The following is an 18,500-nucleotide window of genomic DNA, read 5'->3' on the forward strand; positions in this document are numbered from 1 at the left end:
CTTTGCCACTCTGTGGGCTTCTACAGTTGCTCACCCCTCCACAGCCTGGCACCCTCAGCAACATAATGGTGAACGTGATACATACTCACAGGGTGGTTTCAAGGATTAAATGAGATGATATGTGAAGATCTTATTTGTTCAGGGCCTGGTACAGGATAAGCACACAAGAACCAGCAGCTGCCTTTCTTAACTGTGAGCCAGATAATGTAGGTGAGCTTCCACCAAAAGGAGAGACAGATTTCAAATGGTCGCTCTGTAGCCCTTTCCTCTCCACTGCTTGTCCTCCTAGGCTTGAAAGCAGCCAGCTTCAATTTCTGTCACGTAACACTGGGGTGTTTGTCGTGAGGTTCAAAACCCAAGTTTGCAAAGAAGTACCCCATTGCATGCCGTTTATTTACATAATTTAGAGTGGATTCAGTTGTCTGGTGTTTTGGTTTGCTAAAGCTGCCAAAATGCAGTATACCAGAAATGGGTTGTCTTCTACTAAGGGGGCTTATTAGCTTACAATTTTACAGTTCCAAGGCTGTGAAAATGTCCAAATTAAGGCATTAATAAGAGCACAGCTTGTCTGAATAAAGGTTGCTGGCATCTGGGACACCTTTGTCACATGGGAAGGCACATGGTTGGCATCTGCTGATCCTTCTCTCCTGGGTCTCATTACTTTCAGGTTCTGGCTTCAGTGGTTCTTTTGGCTTCTATGGGTGTTTCTCTATGCTCTCTGGCTTTTTTTCTGTCCTTTATCCTCTCCTAAAGGGTGCCAGTAAAGGATTAAGACCCACCTTGAATTGGATGGGTCACATCTCAATTGAAACAACCTAACCAAAAAGGAACCACCTACAATAGGTCTACACCCACAGGGATGGATTAAAAGAACATGGCCTTTTCTGGGGTACAGAACAGCTCCAAACCAGCACACCTGCTAACATCGCTCACTTGCACTTTGATATGTGTCCTTGGGCAGGAGAAGGAGAAGAATAACAAAGAAACACTCTGAAGTTTGCCCAGCAGCCACAGCAATGAAGATTCCTCTTGAAAGTATGACACAATAATAAAATAAAACAAAACACAGCATGGAGGGTGCCCTTCCCAGAAATTAAAAACTCTGCAAAACCAAGCAGAATTTGAAAATGTTCTTGGATAGCAGTTATGTTTGAAGATTTCGATACCCAGAGCATCCCCAGCTGAATCAGGATACAAATGATTGTCGAATCTGTCATGGCAAGGGTTAAAAAGGAGGGGAAATGATGGCTTTACAACTAGCCCAGAATATTCATCCTCAACAATGGCAACCAGTGGCAAAGTGCCAACCCTAGCATAATCCCACAATCTGAGACACTGGGTGGGAGGAGGGGGGAGGGTAAGAGGAAAAACAGAACCATCAACAAATCATCAGTCAACCACAGATAGTGTGATAGAAACCCCCAAATCATTCACTTAGGCTTTTCTGCTGTTGGCACTGGGGATGCCCAGTCTTTCAGAGTGGTGAACAGCATGGACTTGGGTCAAACAGAACAGGGACCAAGTACTGGCTCACCATGAGTGGACCTTCCTCTGGCAAGCTATGTAACCTCTCCTTGTTCAGTTTCCAACCATGGAAGGAGGCATCAATCTCAGGACTGACCACATGTGGCTGTTCGGAGGATTAAATGAGATAATGTGCGTGCAAAGGGCCCACCACATTGCAAATACTCAAAGATGTCACCAGGCTTTCTTTGCCTCTGTGCGTGGCCTGCTGTGTTGGATACACACCTTGCAATTGGCCTGCAGGGACTCTGCCTACCTGCTCCCGGAGCACTCCCTGCTCCCGGAGCACTCTGTTCGGGCAGGTGACTCTCGGCCCGAGGGTTTCCCTCAGCACAGGTGTGGAGCGGCCATAGAGTTCGAGAGTGAATGCCCCCCCGAAGCAGCTCCCAGCCGGGAGTACCTGGAAGTCAGGGGGCTTAGCACTGAGGCGTGTTCGACCCCGTCTCCCTGAGGTCCCAGTGAGAAGGAACCTCAGTCACCCGTGGAGTGACCTGCTCACAAACGCACTCTTTACTGGCTTCTTTCCCTTCACTGTGTCACCTCCCCACCGCCCTACTGGTACATCCTGGAACCTCCTTCCAAATAAACCAACAGCAGATGATACTGGCCACAGGGTCTGCTTCTGCAACAAGCATGGAAAGATCAGTCTTGAGCAGAATTTGTATCCATAACAGGCAGCTGCAGGGCATTTGTTCCACACAGATTAGACTTTGCTTGTGTGTCTCAGGGGTTTCCAACAAACAAATATCAACAACAACAAAATAAGCAAAAACAAACAGAGCCTGCTAGGATTGAGCAGTCCTAACTTTCAAAATTCTCTAGGCCTACTTAGCCCAAGGTGTCTCAGCTGCCAGATCTGGCGTGAGTTAGATTTATGAAGGCTCTTACAGGCAAACCTCCATGCATTACAATCTGTCTCTATGATCCATCTTACGACAAACGTGTTATGTGGCCGATGTGCTTTCTACTAAAGTAAGAGACTTAAAACTCCTGTAAGGAATCTCCACACACACACACACACAGAGCTGAGTCAGCTTTCCTAAGTGAGCAAATGTCAGAGAGGAGAGAATGCTGGGCTTACCTTGGGAAAGGCACTGGTTGGCCAAGGCTACCTGGCCGGAATGCAGGTAGAGATTGAGCCGTGTGAAGATTCCCACCAGGGAGGGGATGGTGATGAAGCAGTAGGCAACGCAGGCCTGGAAGGACAGGAGAGCCACATCAGGTCTGCCTCACCATCATTTCACCCATCAGATGTTGTCAAGGAAAAAACCTTAAAATGGTGACACCCCCTCCTGAGCCCCAATGTTTCAGTCTTGCCTCTGCTGCATCTGATGATTCTTTGGGAGGATGGGGAGGGGGATGTGAGAGTGGTAACACTACATGAAATGCAAATCGTCATCCATCATCAGAGGAAGGAAATAGATTAAGTCTAATACTGCTAAGTTAAGACCCAGCTGGGTAAACCAATTACTTCAAAATATGGAGTTAATTAGAGGAAATTGCTAAAAAAAAAAAAAAAAAAAAAATGAGTTTGAGGTGGTTGACTCCGAGGAGAGGGCCATGAGGTGAGAAAGAGCAGAGCTGGCATGAGTATTTCTTCATTGTAACCTTTTTGGTCCTACTTCTTTTTTTAAAATATGGACATGCAAGGCTTTGATAAAATTTTGAGCAGCAATGAAGCTAATTTATTTTCCCCCGAGGTTGAGCATAACCTTTACCAAGGGGAAAAAAAGGTATCAGACCTCCCAAATTATAGGCACAAGCCAAACAGAGGACTCAACTGGCATGCAAAAGTACAAATCCATCTCTCAGCACTTCTTCACAACACATGTTAAAATTCAGATAGATTTGATCATTTCTTTTGAAAACATTAAGAAAACTGACCAGCCATAGCTACTCAAGAAAAAATTAATCTGGAAATCAATACTAAAGCACTCTTCCTGTGATAGCAATTTAGTAACCTGAAAACAACACAACTCATGGGACTTCAAAGTCTGAGAGCCCTTATCCTTTGAACATACCCGGACAAATGCAGCTGTCTTTCTGGAATGATTTCCTTTCATTACTTTTCTTGTTTCCATTGCCAACCGGTTCACACTCTAGATTTGTTAATAAATAAAACAGAAATGGTAATGAGACAATGGCTGATTCAGATTAAGGTCTTCCACAGAGATTTGGACATTGCCTACAAGTTGATGAGAATGATCTACTTGGCACTGAGACTCGGTAGCACTGAACCCTACAGTGCCAAGGGGTCCTCAGGCCTTAAGCAAACTTCCCCAAGACAGTAGAAGAAAAGGCACTCACTGAGCTAGTTGTGCATAGCAGCCACTGTAATAAATGACCATTCACTGGTTTGATCAGTGGCCAGGGTTCACTTACTCCAGTTACAGAAATCCCACATACTGAGCTTAAGAGATCTTAAGAGAAGTCTCCAAATCTGCAAGCCCTATAATTTAACTACACGAGACTAACAACAATATGAGACAGAATAACAGCTGCCACATCATTACCCACAAAGCACCAGGTGTTGCACTAAGAGCTGTGCATGCATCAGCTCATCTAATACTCACCATCCTATAAGGTGGGAACTCTTGCTACCCCCGTTTTACAGATGAGGTCTCTACATGTAAGTCTTTAAGTTTAGTAATGCTAAGTGACCTGATCATCCACAAATAAATAAATAAAAGGGTTGCTTCTGAAATTTACCTGAAGCAGTTGAGGAGCTCTAGGGAACCTCTGAACAGACATGAAAAGTTTGAGCCTATGTTTCCCCAACCATGCCTCAAGGCACCCCAGGGTGCTGCAGCAAACTCATAAGAGGCACCACATTTTTTTTTTCAGGGAAACACAGCAATACTCAATTGGCGAACATCTTGCCAAGCACTAGTTTGAGGTAGGTCACAGACTCAGCAATGGGCAGCATTATATTCCTTTCGATGGAATCATAACTTTCGTGATGCTGGATTTTGGGTGGCTGCAGTGATAAAAGTGAGACCCGTGCAAAGATCTTGTTGAACAAGAAATGAGGCTGGCAGAGTCTAATCCAGTTCCGAGGTCTGAGAAGCAGGCAGCGCCCAACAGGTGCCCACAGTGCATTAGCTTAGTAACTGTGGTCATTTAAGAATGAAATAAAAATGTAATTTTTATTTCAATTTACATATATTATTTTTTTTCAAACAGCTACCAAGCTGTGAGGGCATAAACACTTAAGTCGTTTGAGCCTAACTATTTAATAAACAGAACTGTTCTTTATTTCCTTTGGCCTGAGGACACCATGAAAAGTTACTGAGTGGCTCCATGATCCAAAAAAGTCTGGGAACCTGGTTTAGGCAAAAAATGACTCTAGGTTCATATTTCTAGAACTAATTCATCAGTGCAAGTCACTTAACTCTTTGGCATGCAGAAATATAAACAAGTTTCTGAGAAAATGAGGTTTTATCAACCATCCAAAGATTTAAGCAAAATTATAGATTTTATTAACCTCTGAGAAACCATCTTTTGCACCCTAGAAAACAGCAGCAACATGGGGCCAGATTAAGATCGATGTCTGGCACAAAGATAATCAATAAATATTTGTTGAGAGAACGCACGTATGAATGAATGAAAATCCTTACGTGAATCAACTGCACAAGAACAGGTTCCAGATTGCAAAACATTGACCTGGACTCAACATAAAAACTTAGCTGTTGTTCAAAATCACGGCCAAAGGAAACCTAGAATCAAGGAGAGGGATGTTGAAAAGGACAAATGCACACAATTGTAAAGGTTTTTCCTGAGTTCTGCATGGCCAGGCAAGTGCTGTGATGGTAACTACCTAGAAATCCCAGAGATTTGAATGGGTGGAAACTTAAATCCAACACAAACACAAGCAAACACACAAACACCCTGGATTATGCTCTACCTAGAAAGGCTTTACATTACTCCAACAGTGTATGACTGAGAAATATTACTATTACTATCTTGTCTGTGACGTGCGCAGTGGACTGGAATATAAAAAGGCCAAAGGGTATAAACCAGAATCCCACAACGTAAATAGGATTTTCCGGGCTAGGAGGAAATCACTGGAAACCAAATAATGAAATTTTTGCTTGTCAGCTGTGGCCTTGTCACAGAACATAAATTTGGTTATTGGGAACCATTTGTCAGAGGGGTTTTCCTAATAAAAGCTTCACCTTTCTGCTTCCTGGAGGGGATTCTGACCTCTGCAGCTCACTGGTAGCTGCCAGAGTCATGGACTAAAATCTCTCCACCATCAAAACTCTTCTCCCATTTCTTTAAATCTATGAACAGCTGGTTAGTAGGACAAACTTTACTGCTCTATCAATCATTTTTATCCAGGAGAAGTTTAACATTGCTATTTCCATTATGGCTATCAGATTTCACATCTTACTTCCTCATATTCTTTTCCATTATAACTCGGTGACTTTCAGACACAGCCGTAAAAAGGATAAACACCACATGATCAGTATATAAATCAAGGGCACAGACAGGAGGGTCACCTGTGTAAAGTTCACAGGTACATTTCCAAACATGAGCATCGAAAGGCTAATCCTGAGTTTCCATCAACATTGATATTCCACCCACATAGCAAGGGGAACAGTTATAACCGATTCCCATCGTTGAACAAGCCACATCTTCAAGGTTATTTTCAAAGTGATCTGGTCACTTTCATTTTGGTCAGCTTTGGGCCTGACATTTCTATTGAAATAGAGGACCCCAGCAGCAGTGGGTATCTCAGCCTTGCATACCCAGTATTAAGACAGAACGTTCTTGCTACAAGGCTGTGATGGATATTTTCCCAAAGGAAGCTGCAATAATCCCTCCCACTCCGCTTGTCCTTTTGCTGTGACCCTTTGCCACTCTTCCGTCAAAAGGAGGCACCTGTTTCCCCTCTGCACTATCGGGACAGGCCCTGTGACTTGCTGCGACCAACAGAATGCAGCAGAATGCAGCGAGGTCCCCATGTGACTTCAAAGGCCTTGCAGCTTCCATTTTTGCCCTCCTGGGAGCCAGCACAAGGGAAAAGAGCTCAGCTGAGGCTACTGGATGATGGGAGAACCCGGGGAGAGGAGGCCAGGGGAGGGAGCTGCACTGCCTGGCTAGTAACCAGCACCAAAGCCCCATCCGTGTGCGTCAGGCCCTCTTAGACCCCCCAGCCCCAATCTTGCTGCCCGAGTTGTCACCACGTGGAACAGCGTGGCTACCTGGCCAACTCACAGAATTGTAAGAATTAATAAATCACTATGACTTCAGGCCACTAAGTTTTGGGGCAAGTTGTCATGCAGCAATATTAACTAAAACAGACAGGGAGGGGCTATCTGGGTCTCTGCTGACATCCGTTACACCACCACCTGGTGACAGCATGTCAGTTGCTTCATGGGACCCCGTCTCCCCATTCTCAGCCTGTGTTGATTCGGGCAGACCAGGTATGCATGTGTCTCCCAGGTGGTTTTGTCGCCCCCTTATCCCAGCAGTTCATCCAGGGCCTAAGTTAATCTAGGGAGGCTCAACCCTGGTACTCCTGCTGGAGCTCCTGCCACTGGGCAGCAGAGCTGGTAGGAATGGAAACCTGGAACCCTCAGGAGTGTACTGGCCTGATGGGGAAGCAAGTAGAGCAGGTGGCCAAGCCAAAGAGGGAGGCGGGCAGCAGGACCTGATGACATCACTGGAGACCCCGAGTCCAGCTGCTCCTCTGGAGAGTTCCATCCCTGGACATTTTTGTCATATAAGCCAATAAATTCCCTCTCCTACCCTTTATTTTTTTCTTAAGCCAGTTTGTCTTGGCTCTCTTGGCCCCCGGGGAGTCCTGGCTAATGTGAGACGTTCTCTACTTTCATCTTATCTCAATAAAAATAAAAAGCACCAGAGAACATAATGTTAACTGCTTTCATCAGAATAAGGATAAACAATTGTCACATTTCCAAGTGCACTAAAATTTCTTCCCTAATACTTACCATTTTTATAAATCCATTAATCAAATACGCCAGCATTCTTTTCTCATCCTCAAGAGTGAGTGCACTAAAATCAATAATTGTACATAATTAACACTGAGGTAATAAATGAAAGTTTCTAAAGAAAGAAATACATAAAAAGTAAGCAACTTAACAAGTAAGAACATTTTGCATTTTCTAGGTTTTAAAAACTCCCAACAGAGGGAAGGGGAAGTAGAAAGTATGTTTGGTGGATAGGGAGTGTTTATAAATAAAATAATTTTTTTTAATTTTGTAAATAAAACAAAAATAAAAACAAAAACAAAAACTTTCCAACAGGCTGTATGTTTATCTTCTGATGAAAATATGTAATCCAAGTTAACATAATTTAAGTGTTTCTCTTCTCCCTCTGTGCCAAAGATGCCAATCTCAAGAAATATTTATTAACAGGATACAGATAACTTCATCTTCTTTGAACTTTGCTTGGGCAGCAAGCTCTAACTTCAAATTCTGCATTTCATAGAAGTTTTGTTCAACAATGTGTAACAAAAATTTTTAAACATACAGCAAAGTGGAAAGAACTGTACAGTAAACACCCAAGATTCTATCAGTAACATTTTGTAATATTTGCTTTATCATTATCTATTGCCCTCTCCATCCACTGATCGGCTTATTTTGGGGGGATGTACTTCAAAGTAAACTGCAGACTTCAGTGCACTTCTACTTAACAGAAAATTTAACACAAATGTACATAGGAAAATAAGACCGTATAGTTTTGATTATACATGTAAAGCCTTACAAAGGGGTTGCCCAAAACTATTTTTAAAAATTTTAAGAGCCTGTAGAAAACAGGAATCAAGGTTTTCATTTGTTGGTTTGTTCTAGGGGGAGAGTGAATTTTGGGCAAGATCATAAATCGTCCCCTGACATGCAGTGTCCCCTTCACCTTTTGGGATGACATTTTGCAGCCTCCCTGGTAGCTGGGTGTAGCCACACGACAGCTCTGGCCAACGGGATGCCAACGTAAGTGATGCGTGCACCTTCCAGGACTTATCACTACAGGCAAGCTGCTGTCCTGCCATGCCCATGGGCTAGATGGCGGACTTGGTGGAGGTAAGCTGGCTTCCGCTGGGCAAACAAGGACAACACCCCGGAGGGACAGCAGAGCAACAAGACACAAGGAACCTGGGGCCCTGGATGATGCTCTGAGGCAGAGCTACTCTACTCCAACCTTTGGACTCTCCACCTACTCACATTTTTGCACAAGAGAGAAACAAACCTTCTACTTTATTTAAAACACTGTTATTTGTCTCTGGAACATCAGCCAAACCAATATTCTACTGAATTTTTGTATGGATGAGCCTTTCCTTCTATTTTTGTCTACCTAAAATCTACCGGTTCTGTTTATTATGAAAAGTCTTGAAATTTTTATTTTTATTAACCACCCATGAATTTGAAAGCACTAAGAGTCAGAGAAATAAACAATTCTAAAAGAAAAACAATTTATCTTCTTGCTGATTAAATTCTCAATTCTTGTAACACTTTCCAGTAGGTCAAGCTGCCAAGTTTAAAAATTCTTGAGGGAATGAAATTTAAGCCACAAATAAGGATAAACTGCCTTAAGCGCAGTCAAATGGAAACACATTTTTTTAAAAAAAGCTCGAAAGTAAAGGGGCGATAATTTGGCCTGTGACCCAAAGGTAAGGCCTGTGCATAGGTCTGGGCCTCAAATTTACTGAATGAATAAAGTCATTCCTGTAAAGAATGTAAGCAATTTCATTTGAATTTCAAATAATTGGCAAAGAAAGGGAAAAAAGTAAAACGCTCTGTTACTGTATGAGTGAGCTCATTATTACACTATCTGCTGCTCTCAGAAGGCTCCTAGAGACTTGGAACTTGAGCTCACTTGGATGAAACCAGTCCTTTTCTCCCAACAGAAATCCCTTTGTATAAACATCTGCCATCTCATTTTCTCAAGAAGATTGCCCTCGGCCTCCCTCCCTTCTGGAATGTCCTCATTAGCAAAGTCTTAATAGACTCGATAAAGTAATACTATTCACAGTGGCAGCTTAAAGCCGTAATTCTGGAATGTACCATTACGTGGTATTAAGACCCAATTCATGTTAGTTTTCAGCTTCAGCGTAGCTTACTTCACAGAGTCATGCATGGTCTTACAAATGTGCAACAGGGCATTCAGAATGACGGGGTCCTTGGTGGGCTCTTGCTGATGCCTAAGAAAGGATAACAGAGAAAGCTACGTCCATGAAGAGCAACGGAAAGAAAGCATGGATTTGGTTTTCACCTACTGCACTACTTGAGATGCAGCAAATTATCTGACTGGCATTTAACACGATCTAATCTGCCACTAACAGGCAACGTTCTAGCATGCTCTTAATCTTTTTTTTTTTAATCTTTTTTAAATAGAGAATTTGCTCTTTTGCACATTTAGAGCTTCTCCTATCTTCAAAGTCATGGTAGAACAGCTACATTTTCTAAAACAGGCAAAGGGCAAGCCAGTTTTCTTACTATGTTTCTTATACCCTCTAAAGCTGTCCACAACCTGTCGATAGCTGTGTGAAGTACCAGACAAAATTATTAATTTGGTTTTTCAAATAACATACAAGAACTCTCACAACAAATGTTTCCATAAATAAAGTAGGGATATTTGTTCAAGCATATGGAATCAATCTTCTAGAAAGATAACACGAGGAAAGCATAAATCTTATATTCAAGAAACATCTAACTTAATTTTCCAAGCTCTGGGTTGAGTTCCATCTTAACATATTTTTTTTAAACGACAGCTACAAACATAATATTTAAAGTGACTTCAACATTTTTTTTTACTTAACCCTTGTCCTGAAATATAACATATATGAAATCACAAGTTAAATAAGCTAGTTATATATCTTTTTCTAATATACTTTAGATAACTTTAATAAAATCTCTCTGTGTGCCAGCTAAAATTATTTCATGTACCACCAACAGTAGGCAGTTTTGGGAAACAAAAAAAAAGGAACTAAATTTGAAAACTGATCACAAATTAATGAGCTATAATCTAAACACTGAAGAGGGAAACCTTTCTAGCTCTGGTACCTTGACAAGTGGCTTTATTTTGATCTTTTAAAACGTCACTCCCTAAGTAGCCCATCAAATGATTGCTTCCTTCCAAAAACATCCTGGAGTAAAACGTAGGTGCCAGCCAGGCGCCTTCTAATTGCTCCTAGGTTTTCTTAAGCACTACTGCTAAACTTTTATCTTAACTATTGTTTTTAATGCGGTTTTCCTTCCGATGTGTTTTTAGGTATGAAATATGATCAGATCACTGGTCCTCAACGTACAGAAATTAACTTCATATCAGCAGATTCCACAGACCCCTCGGTCATCCAGGCTTTGACTACATTTTTTTATACTTACTTGATGAAGGTTTCCATGATGCATTTGCAAACCTCCACCCGCACACTCTCTTTTTGGAACATGTCCAGAAATGGCAGAAATTTTTCCTAAAAAGTAAATTGTGCAATTGACACAAGTAATTTAAGGCAGAAATTTGTGGAGCACTTTTTCTTTGCAGGTTAAAAAAGCAGAAGAGATGCCCATCCCTCTGAGGGGTGTCAGACTTGGACTTAATGTGAAAAGAGATGTACTTGAATGGGTTTTATTAAAAATTATTATTCTCAAAACAACTGACAGTTCTGTGACTGCACAGAAAAGGAAATCAGAAGAGGGAAGGATGCAAGGGGAGAGGGGAGGGGAGCGAAGGGAAAGGACAGAGAATGTCACTACCTAGAATCACCTGGACTCGCGCTCCCCAGGGCACCGTGGCCAACTCACAGGGGCACCGCAGGATACTTTGAATTTTGGGTGGAGACACAGTAAATCTCAACTGTCAGGTGCCAAGACAACTACTAGCTCAACGTATTTCACAGTTCTGACATTATATTGCATGATAAAAAGAAAGTAATATGTGCAAGTCAGTGTGGATGAGGAACTGAGGGTCACTGCCCAATTTGATGCCAAGGTTTGAGAAGTTGGGCAGTGCCCGACAGGTACATCCACCCCAATAGTAAGTAATGAATGAAATAAAAATGATATTTTTCTTTCAATGTCAGTGTATTACTTTTTTTCAGATGGCTGCTTAAGTTGTTAGGACAGAAATACTTCTTAAGTTGTTCAGACCTAACTGCTGTATCAAAGGAGCTGTAAAGTATTTCTTTGGGCCTGGGGTACTATGAAAAAATTACCAAGACACAAAAGGCACCGCACACCGAGAAAGTATGACCTAGTAACAAATTTCCAAAGCTTATTAAGAAATGTTACTTACCACCGAGAAAAGAACTGAGAAGTCATGGAAGTGGGTGATAACTTTCTTAATTATTGACTGAAGCTGAGAAACAAAAAACAAATATGTCTTCTTTAATAAAATGAGTATTTATAAAAAGGCAAGCCTCTTTCCTAATCGGTGATTACAATTACAATGAGGGAAACCCGGGCTGCTCGAGGGACAGGGACTTGTGGTTCTGGGCAGGCCTCGTCTCAGCCCGAGGTTACCCATCCTACTCTACCGTGATCCTGGGGAAGCAACGCCCCCTTCCTTAGCCTCGATTCCCTCATCTGTAAAATGGGCATCAAAGCAGGACCTACATTATTAGGTTGCGGTGAGGATGACATGGATGGCACACGTCAAGTGCCTAGGGCAGCGCCTGGCCTGCAGAAAGCGCTCCATCAATGTCAGCTTTTATCATTCTTTGAGGGGTTCCGTAAAGGGCTATACGGTCTGTCCTAACCACTCAGCTCTGCCGTCACAGTGTAACTGAATGTGTGCCAATAAAACTTTATTTACAAAAAAACAGGTGGCAGGCCAGACACAGCCCATGGACCCTATTCCAGCCACTGCAGCCCTGTGCTGCTTGTTTACTTCAGTGGAGAAGCCTCGATGGGTCAGGTTTGCCAGCAGGGACAAGGGCACAAGTCTGCCCCTGATGCCCAGGTACCGATGTCCAGTGCACCTTACCCTGAAATGCAGAGTCTCAACCAAAAGAAGCACAGGGCCTTGGCCCAGGAGAAGCAAGGAGGGGCTTTCTCTAAATAAAATCTAAACCCCTGCCCCAGCTGCTGTCAAGAAGAGAAAATTTACTTTCAAGAACTTTACTTGTATTAAATACAGTGCTGTTTAAATCATTTGCAAAGGAAATTGCTATGCTCTAAGCAACCCAGAGTATTGAGAGGTGCAAGCCCCCTCTCATACTTCAGTAGCTTACTGGATCAGTTGAGCCAAAAGATTATTAAAGGACCTTCCAAAACTTCATGACAACCAAAGCTGCAAGGCACAGCATCCTCATACTGCAGTTATTACCGGGCTGAAATAATTCCTGAAACCTTACCCAAAATAACTAATCCCTTTAGATCAGGAAATGTTTTTAATTCTTAAGTATAGCTATACATAATGCATTTCCTGATTTTTAAAAATAGTTTTTTCCCTGTAACACTTCATTATGAAAATGTTCAAGCATGAAAAAAATTGAAAGAATTATACAACAGAAGCCCAGCTACTTACCACTTAGATGCTACAACTGTTAATATTTTGCCACACTTGCTCCTTGCCTATCTATCCATTAATGCTAGAGTTTGTAAATACACAATCCACATGTATTTTTTCAAATTTTGATTTTTGAAATAATTTCAAACTTGCAGAAAAACTGATAGAATTGTACAGAGAAGCCCCATATACTCTTTACCCAAATTTCCAATTTTTGACATTGTGCCAAATTTGCTTTATCATCCTCTCTCATTGTAAAACATTTTTCCCCTGACCCATATGCAAGTAGGTTGCAAACACCATGCCTCTCGCCCCTCAGTACTTTAGTGTGTATTTCCTAGAATAAGGATATTCTCTGACATGTCCACTGTAGTGTTATCAAATTGAAGAAATTTAACACTGATATAATTACAATATTTTTAGCTAATCTATCACCTATATTCAAACCCTGTCCACAGTCTCAATAAGTTCTCTATAGTGTCTTCCCCTCACCCTTCAATCCAGGACCCAGTCCAGGATCATGCACTATATTTCTTTTTCACATTTCTTTAGTTTGGGTTAATTAGGAACAGTTGTTCAGCCTTTTTCTTTCAAGACATTGATATTTTTGAAGAAAACAGGGCAATGGTTTTATAGCATGCTCCTCGGTCTGGGCTTGCCTGATGTTTGCTCACGATTAGATTCAGGTTGTGTGTACCTGGCTGGGATGCTGGGTCTCTCTTGGGGTATCACGTCTGGGGGCACATGATGCCCACCAGCCCCTCAATGGTGATATCAATTCTGATCGGCCAGTCAAGGGACTGTCCAATGTCTTTAACCGACGGTTACCACCGTTCCCCTTGTCTGATGTCTCCCCTCTACGGTTATCACTGTTCCCCTTGCAATCAGTACCTGCTCTACGGGAAGACCCTTTGAGAAGTGCGAAGATCCTGCTCCTCACTGAACCCCATCCCAGATTCAGCATCTGTTCATTATTCTTGCCTGACCTTGCCTTTACTGTGATGGTTGCAAAATGGTGATTTTCAAACTCTACTATTTCTTTCACCTTTCTCATTGGCATTCTACTAAAAGGAAGAGCTCTTCTCTTCCCCTCCCCCAAACTTCTCCCTCACTTATCTATCTATCTATTCATCATCAGGATATACTCACACCTTCCTACTTCATTCAAGGGATTACAATCCATTACCGTCCTTATTTAGAGGCTCAAATCGTCCCAGTCGGAGCCCGTGGGAGCCCCTCTAAGCTGCCTTGTGCTCTTTCACATGTGCCCATAGTTTTCTGAGCACTTCCTTACTTCCCAGCACACACACACAAAGCTCTAGGCTCATCTTGTACCTTCCCTGTGCCACCCTGGAGGAAGCATTTCTCCAGAGAGCCATGCAGCTTTATTTTTCTTGTGGCACTAACTTACAACAAGGGGCTTAATGTTGAATGTGGCTGAGCTCCAGGCAACATTTATAAACTGCTTTTGGATGAGTCAGAATAATTTTTTCTTCCTATTAGCACAATTCTTCTCTCTCTCAGGGCTACCCTCCTTTAAAATTTTACGTTATCTAAAGGTTTCAATTTGGTCTCTCCGGCAGTCAAGATTTTACTAAATATTCCTCAACAAAATTTCTAATGCACATTAGTTTTCATATGTGCCTGAGGCCTTTACAGTCTGTAAGTGTATGACCCATATATTCTCTAAATTCCTCTATATTCCTTATTTATTCAACAATATTTACCCAGAGCCTACTATGCATCAGGCATTCCGCACAATCATGAACTGTTTGCATCATGTTGAGTAAAACATCAGGTACTCAGTGGTTGCTCCGTAAGTAGTAATGATGAGGCATCTTAATTAGCAAACAGTGAAAATTTCTTAAATTAAAAAAATGTAAAAATCATAAAATTCCTGTAAGAATATGTAATTAATTGTCTCACACTAAGTGAAGTTCAAAGTCAACTCAGTCAATAAGCGCCAGAATATCATGATATTAAATAAAAAATAAAATCTTAATTAGGTCAAAAATTGCTTTAAGTAAGCAATCCTGAGCTGGATTCTGTACTAGATGGGAAAAACTGTCATAGAGGACATTATTGAGTCAACTGACAAAATTAGAATATGGAAGTGGATCGATGTAAAATTCTCTGAAGTTGATAACTGAACAGTGGTTATGGAGGAGGATGGCCTTGTTCTTGGGGAATACTCAGCGAAGTATTAAGAGGCAAAGTGGGATGATGTAAGCAACTGATTCTTAAGCGATTCAGAAAAAAAACTTACATTCACACATGTACATCTATGTTTATACATTTATAATGTATGTGTATATTGCATAAACACAAATAGAATAATAAAAGCAAATATGGAAAAATGTTAATGGTGGGTAAATCTAGACAAAGGATATATGGGAGCTCTTTGTACTATTATTTCAACTTTCCCATAAGCTTGAATTTATTTCCAGATAAAAGTTGGTTTAACTGAAAAACACATGGGCACTTTACTCCCTGGTGATGACGATGACAACGATGCTTATTCAGCATTTATCATGTGCCAAGCAACCGTGTCAAGGCTTCCTGTGAACAACTCATTTAATCCTCCCAACAACTCTGGGGGCTGGGGTGGAGAGACTATTATTATGCCCATCTTATAGGTGAGAAAACTGAGGCACAGCAAGGTTAAGTAATGCAACTAAAAGTACCAGGCTTGGATGTGGCAGAGCCAGGACTCAAACCCAGGACTATGTGGCTTTATGGGCTGACCCATGTAACAAGCCTATTTAATCTAATAGCAGAAAATTCCTAACAGAGTTGAAATGAAAAACACAAATCTGTTACCTGAGGGTAGGAATCTTCAAATGCACGATCTGGGGTCATGTGCTTGATGACATCAGCCAAAACGGTGTTCACCTCTCGTTTCTAAGTGGGGAAAATCGAAAATAAACCAAACTGGCATTAGACAACTCAACGCAGTGTTTGACCTTTTTTCTGGGGTAAGGTCTAACATTTGCAGACTCAGTCTATCATACAACTTCCAGGAAATAGTTTTAGATATTCTGCTGAAAATAATATTAGAGGAGAGAGCCCACCACAGCACTGGTCTACAACTGCAGCTCAAAATGGCTATGTCTGCAACAAGTCAAGAGTAAAACCCTGCTCCCAAAGCAGGTGCCACACTGTCCGTGCTGTCCCTGGGGGATGCTACTCCAGGCCTGCCTGTCCCAGGCCCCTCCCGCAGATGCTGAGTGCAGAGAGCAGTGAGGTGCAGTGGGAAGAGCACAGACTCGGCCCCTTAAGTGCAGCCTGACCCAAATGCTCACTTCCTCCTTTTCATCTTTGTCATCTCTATCAAGGGTTGGTGAACTACGGCCTAAATTCAACCCACCACCTGTTTATAGATGGCCTATGAGCTAAGAATGGTTCTCACATTTAAATCAAAAGAAAAATAATATTTTGTGCCACTGAAAATTACATGAGATGCGAATTTCACGTAAATCATTTTATCCGCACAGCAGCATGCTCACTTCTTACGTACTTATCTCATCACCTATGGCTGCTTCCGTGCTACACGCAGCAGAGTTGAGTAGTCATGACTGAGAACTTATAGCCAGCAGAGCTTCAAATATTTACTATTATACACTGTACAAATATTTACAGAGGAAGTGTGCCTTGATTCCTTTTTGGCCACTGTCAGATTTCTTAGCTGTGTGGTCCTGGCTAAGTAACTTTCCTTCTCTGAGCCTCTACTTCCTCATCTGTAAAATAAGGAAAATGCCCATGCCAGAGAGTTTAATGAGCATTAAATGGGAGAGTAACCATAATGGCAACTCTTTATCAAGTCTTTGCTTGGTGCAATAAACCCCATAGCAACCTTGTTGGGAGGTCATTACATTTCTCCTTAGAGAAATAGCGGATTCCAAGTCTGGGACAGGAAATACATAAAGGAGCCTGGAACATCCTATTATAACAGAAAGCAAGGAAGGCATCAAACACTTCTGAGGGCATGTCAAAAGGGCTCAGGAGCCAGCCTGAAGGGTCTCCCACTGGACAAAGATAGGATAATTTGAGCATCAGTGAGAATAATGGATTCTTGCAATGGATAGAAACACATCAAGTATTTCCAATTCATGCATCCCTAAATACGAACAGCAATTTCTTTGGGGATGCCAGGGGACCTATTCTTTATTCTAAAAACTGGTAAATAAGCAGGACAGAAAACAAGCGTCATTCCACCTTTCCCGTACAAACAACTTGAGATTAGCCAAGTTGCCAACAAGGGGAATTTCTCTTTAAGCAAGTATTGCAGCTAATCAATAAAGAATAATAAACTCAGAATATCACCATTTTGCAACCCCTAATAAATGATGAGCTTCAGTGGAGCTCACAGCTGAGAGAGAGAGAAGACAGATGCCCCGAGCCTCCCAGGAGAAGCACCCACCACCCATGGCAGAGTCATGCCAAAAAATAACATCTGAAGCCCATTAAGTCTCTAGAACCAACTGCAGATTTACAGGAAATACTGGAAGCAGAGGAACATGTTAAACACAGTATGGGGATGCAATCAGCAAAATCCAGACTGAGAAACTCAACAGGACAAATGACCCAAGTCCTTCAACAAATAAATTATAAGGGGGAAAAAAAGGGAGGAAGGGTGGGAGAGAGAGATCAACAAAGAACCTACAGACTGAAAGAAACAAGCATGTCAATGGCAATTTAATCCTGTTTTGAACAAATAAACTTATATATATATAAAAGACAACTGGGAAAATTTGCACAGGGGCTAAATATTTAATGATATTAAGGAATTATTTAATATTTTTAGCTGGGATAATGTATTGGGATTTTGTTTCAAAAAAAGGGAATCCTTATATTTTTCTAGATAAATGCTGAAATACTGGTAGATGAAATGATGTGATACCTGGGATTTGATTCAAAATAATCCAGAGGCAGGGAGAAGTGATAGGGACATATAGGAAACAAGATTTGTCATAAATTGGTAATTCCAGAAGAGATCACATGTTTAAACATTTCCATAATAAAAAGTAAAAAAAAAAAATTGGACAAAAGGTACAAAATCAACGGATGTTACATAATGCTGAAAACAAGGCTAAAACCAAGTTCTGGTGTCCGAGGTCTGGAGAGCCGGTATCCTCCAATTCCCCAAAGGCTGGGCGTGGTGACTGAGAGGGGGAATAGAGAGGGCTTCTGGGGGTTAGGAGTTTCCTCTTGCTAGTTCTGGATGGTGATTACATGGGTAAACTTTACAAAAATTCACTAAGCAGTAAACTTATGTGTGTTTCTTTTGTACAGATATGTGATACTTCAATTTTAAAAGTTGGTAACAATGAAGAAATAACTCTGGCAATAGCATTTCAATCCAATTCTATCTGCTTCTAAAGCCCTACCCTTTGACAAGCCCTAACCTTTGACAAGCCCAGTGTTTCCTCATCCGGGGGTCTACTTGGAGCCTAGGGAAAAAACTGTCTTTGTTTGCTCAGGGAAAAAATTACATGCAAGTCAAATAT

At 41.6% G+C, this 18,500-nt stretch overlaps 1 protein-coding gene across 4 annotated transcripts in view; it reads right to left on the reverse strand.

The window, feature by feature from the left end:
* The window catches only part of VPS35L (VPS35 endosomal protein sorting factor like), a 131,078-nt gene that overhangs the window by 43,349 nt on the left and 69,229 nt on the right, over positions 1–18,500 (reverse strand). For all 4 annotated transcript variants that reach the window (XM_037814344.1, XM_037814346.1, XM_037814347.1 and 1 more), the window contains 8 exons: positions 15,814–15,894; positions 11,779–11,841; positions 10,872–10,957; positions 9,608–9,688; positions 7,482–7,545; positions 5,142–5,240; positions 3,546–3,623; positions 2,606–2,720 (listed from right to left, as the gene is read on the reverse strand). In XM_037814344.1, coding sequence (XP_037670272.1) covers positions 2,606–2,720; positions 3,546–3,623; positions 5,142–5,240; positions 7,482–7,545; positions 9,608–9,688; positions 10,872–10,957; positions 11,779–11,841; positions 15,814–15,894 — 667 coding nt within the window. The remainder of the gene's footprint in view (positions 1–2,605; positions 2,721–3,545; positions 3,624–5,141; positions 5,241–7,481; positions 7,546–9,607; positions 9,689–10,871; positions 10,958–11,778; positions 11,842–15,813; positions 15,895–18,500) is intronic.

This window comes from Choloepus didactylus, chromosome 21, assembly GCF_015220235.1.
Source record: "Choloepus didactylus isolate mChoDid1 chromosome 21, mChoDid1.pri, whole genome shotgun sequence".
NCBI lineage: Eukaryota > Metazoa > Chordata > Mammalia > Pilosa > Megalonychidae > Choloepus > Choloepus didactylus.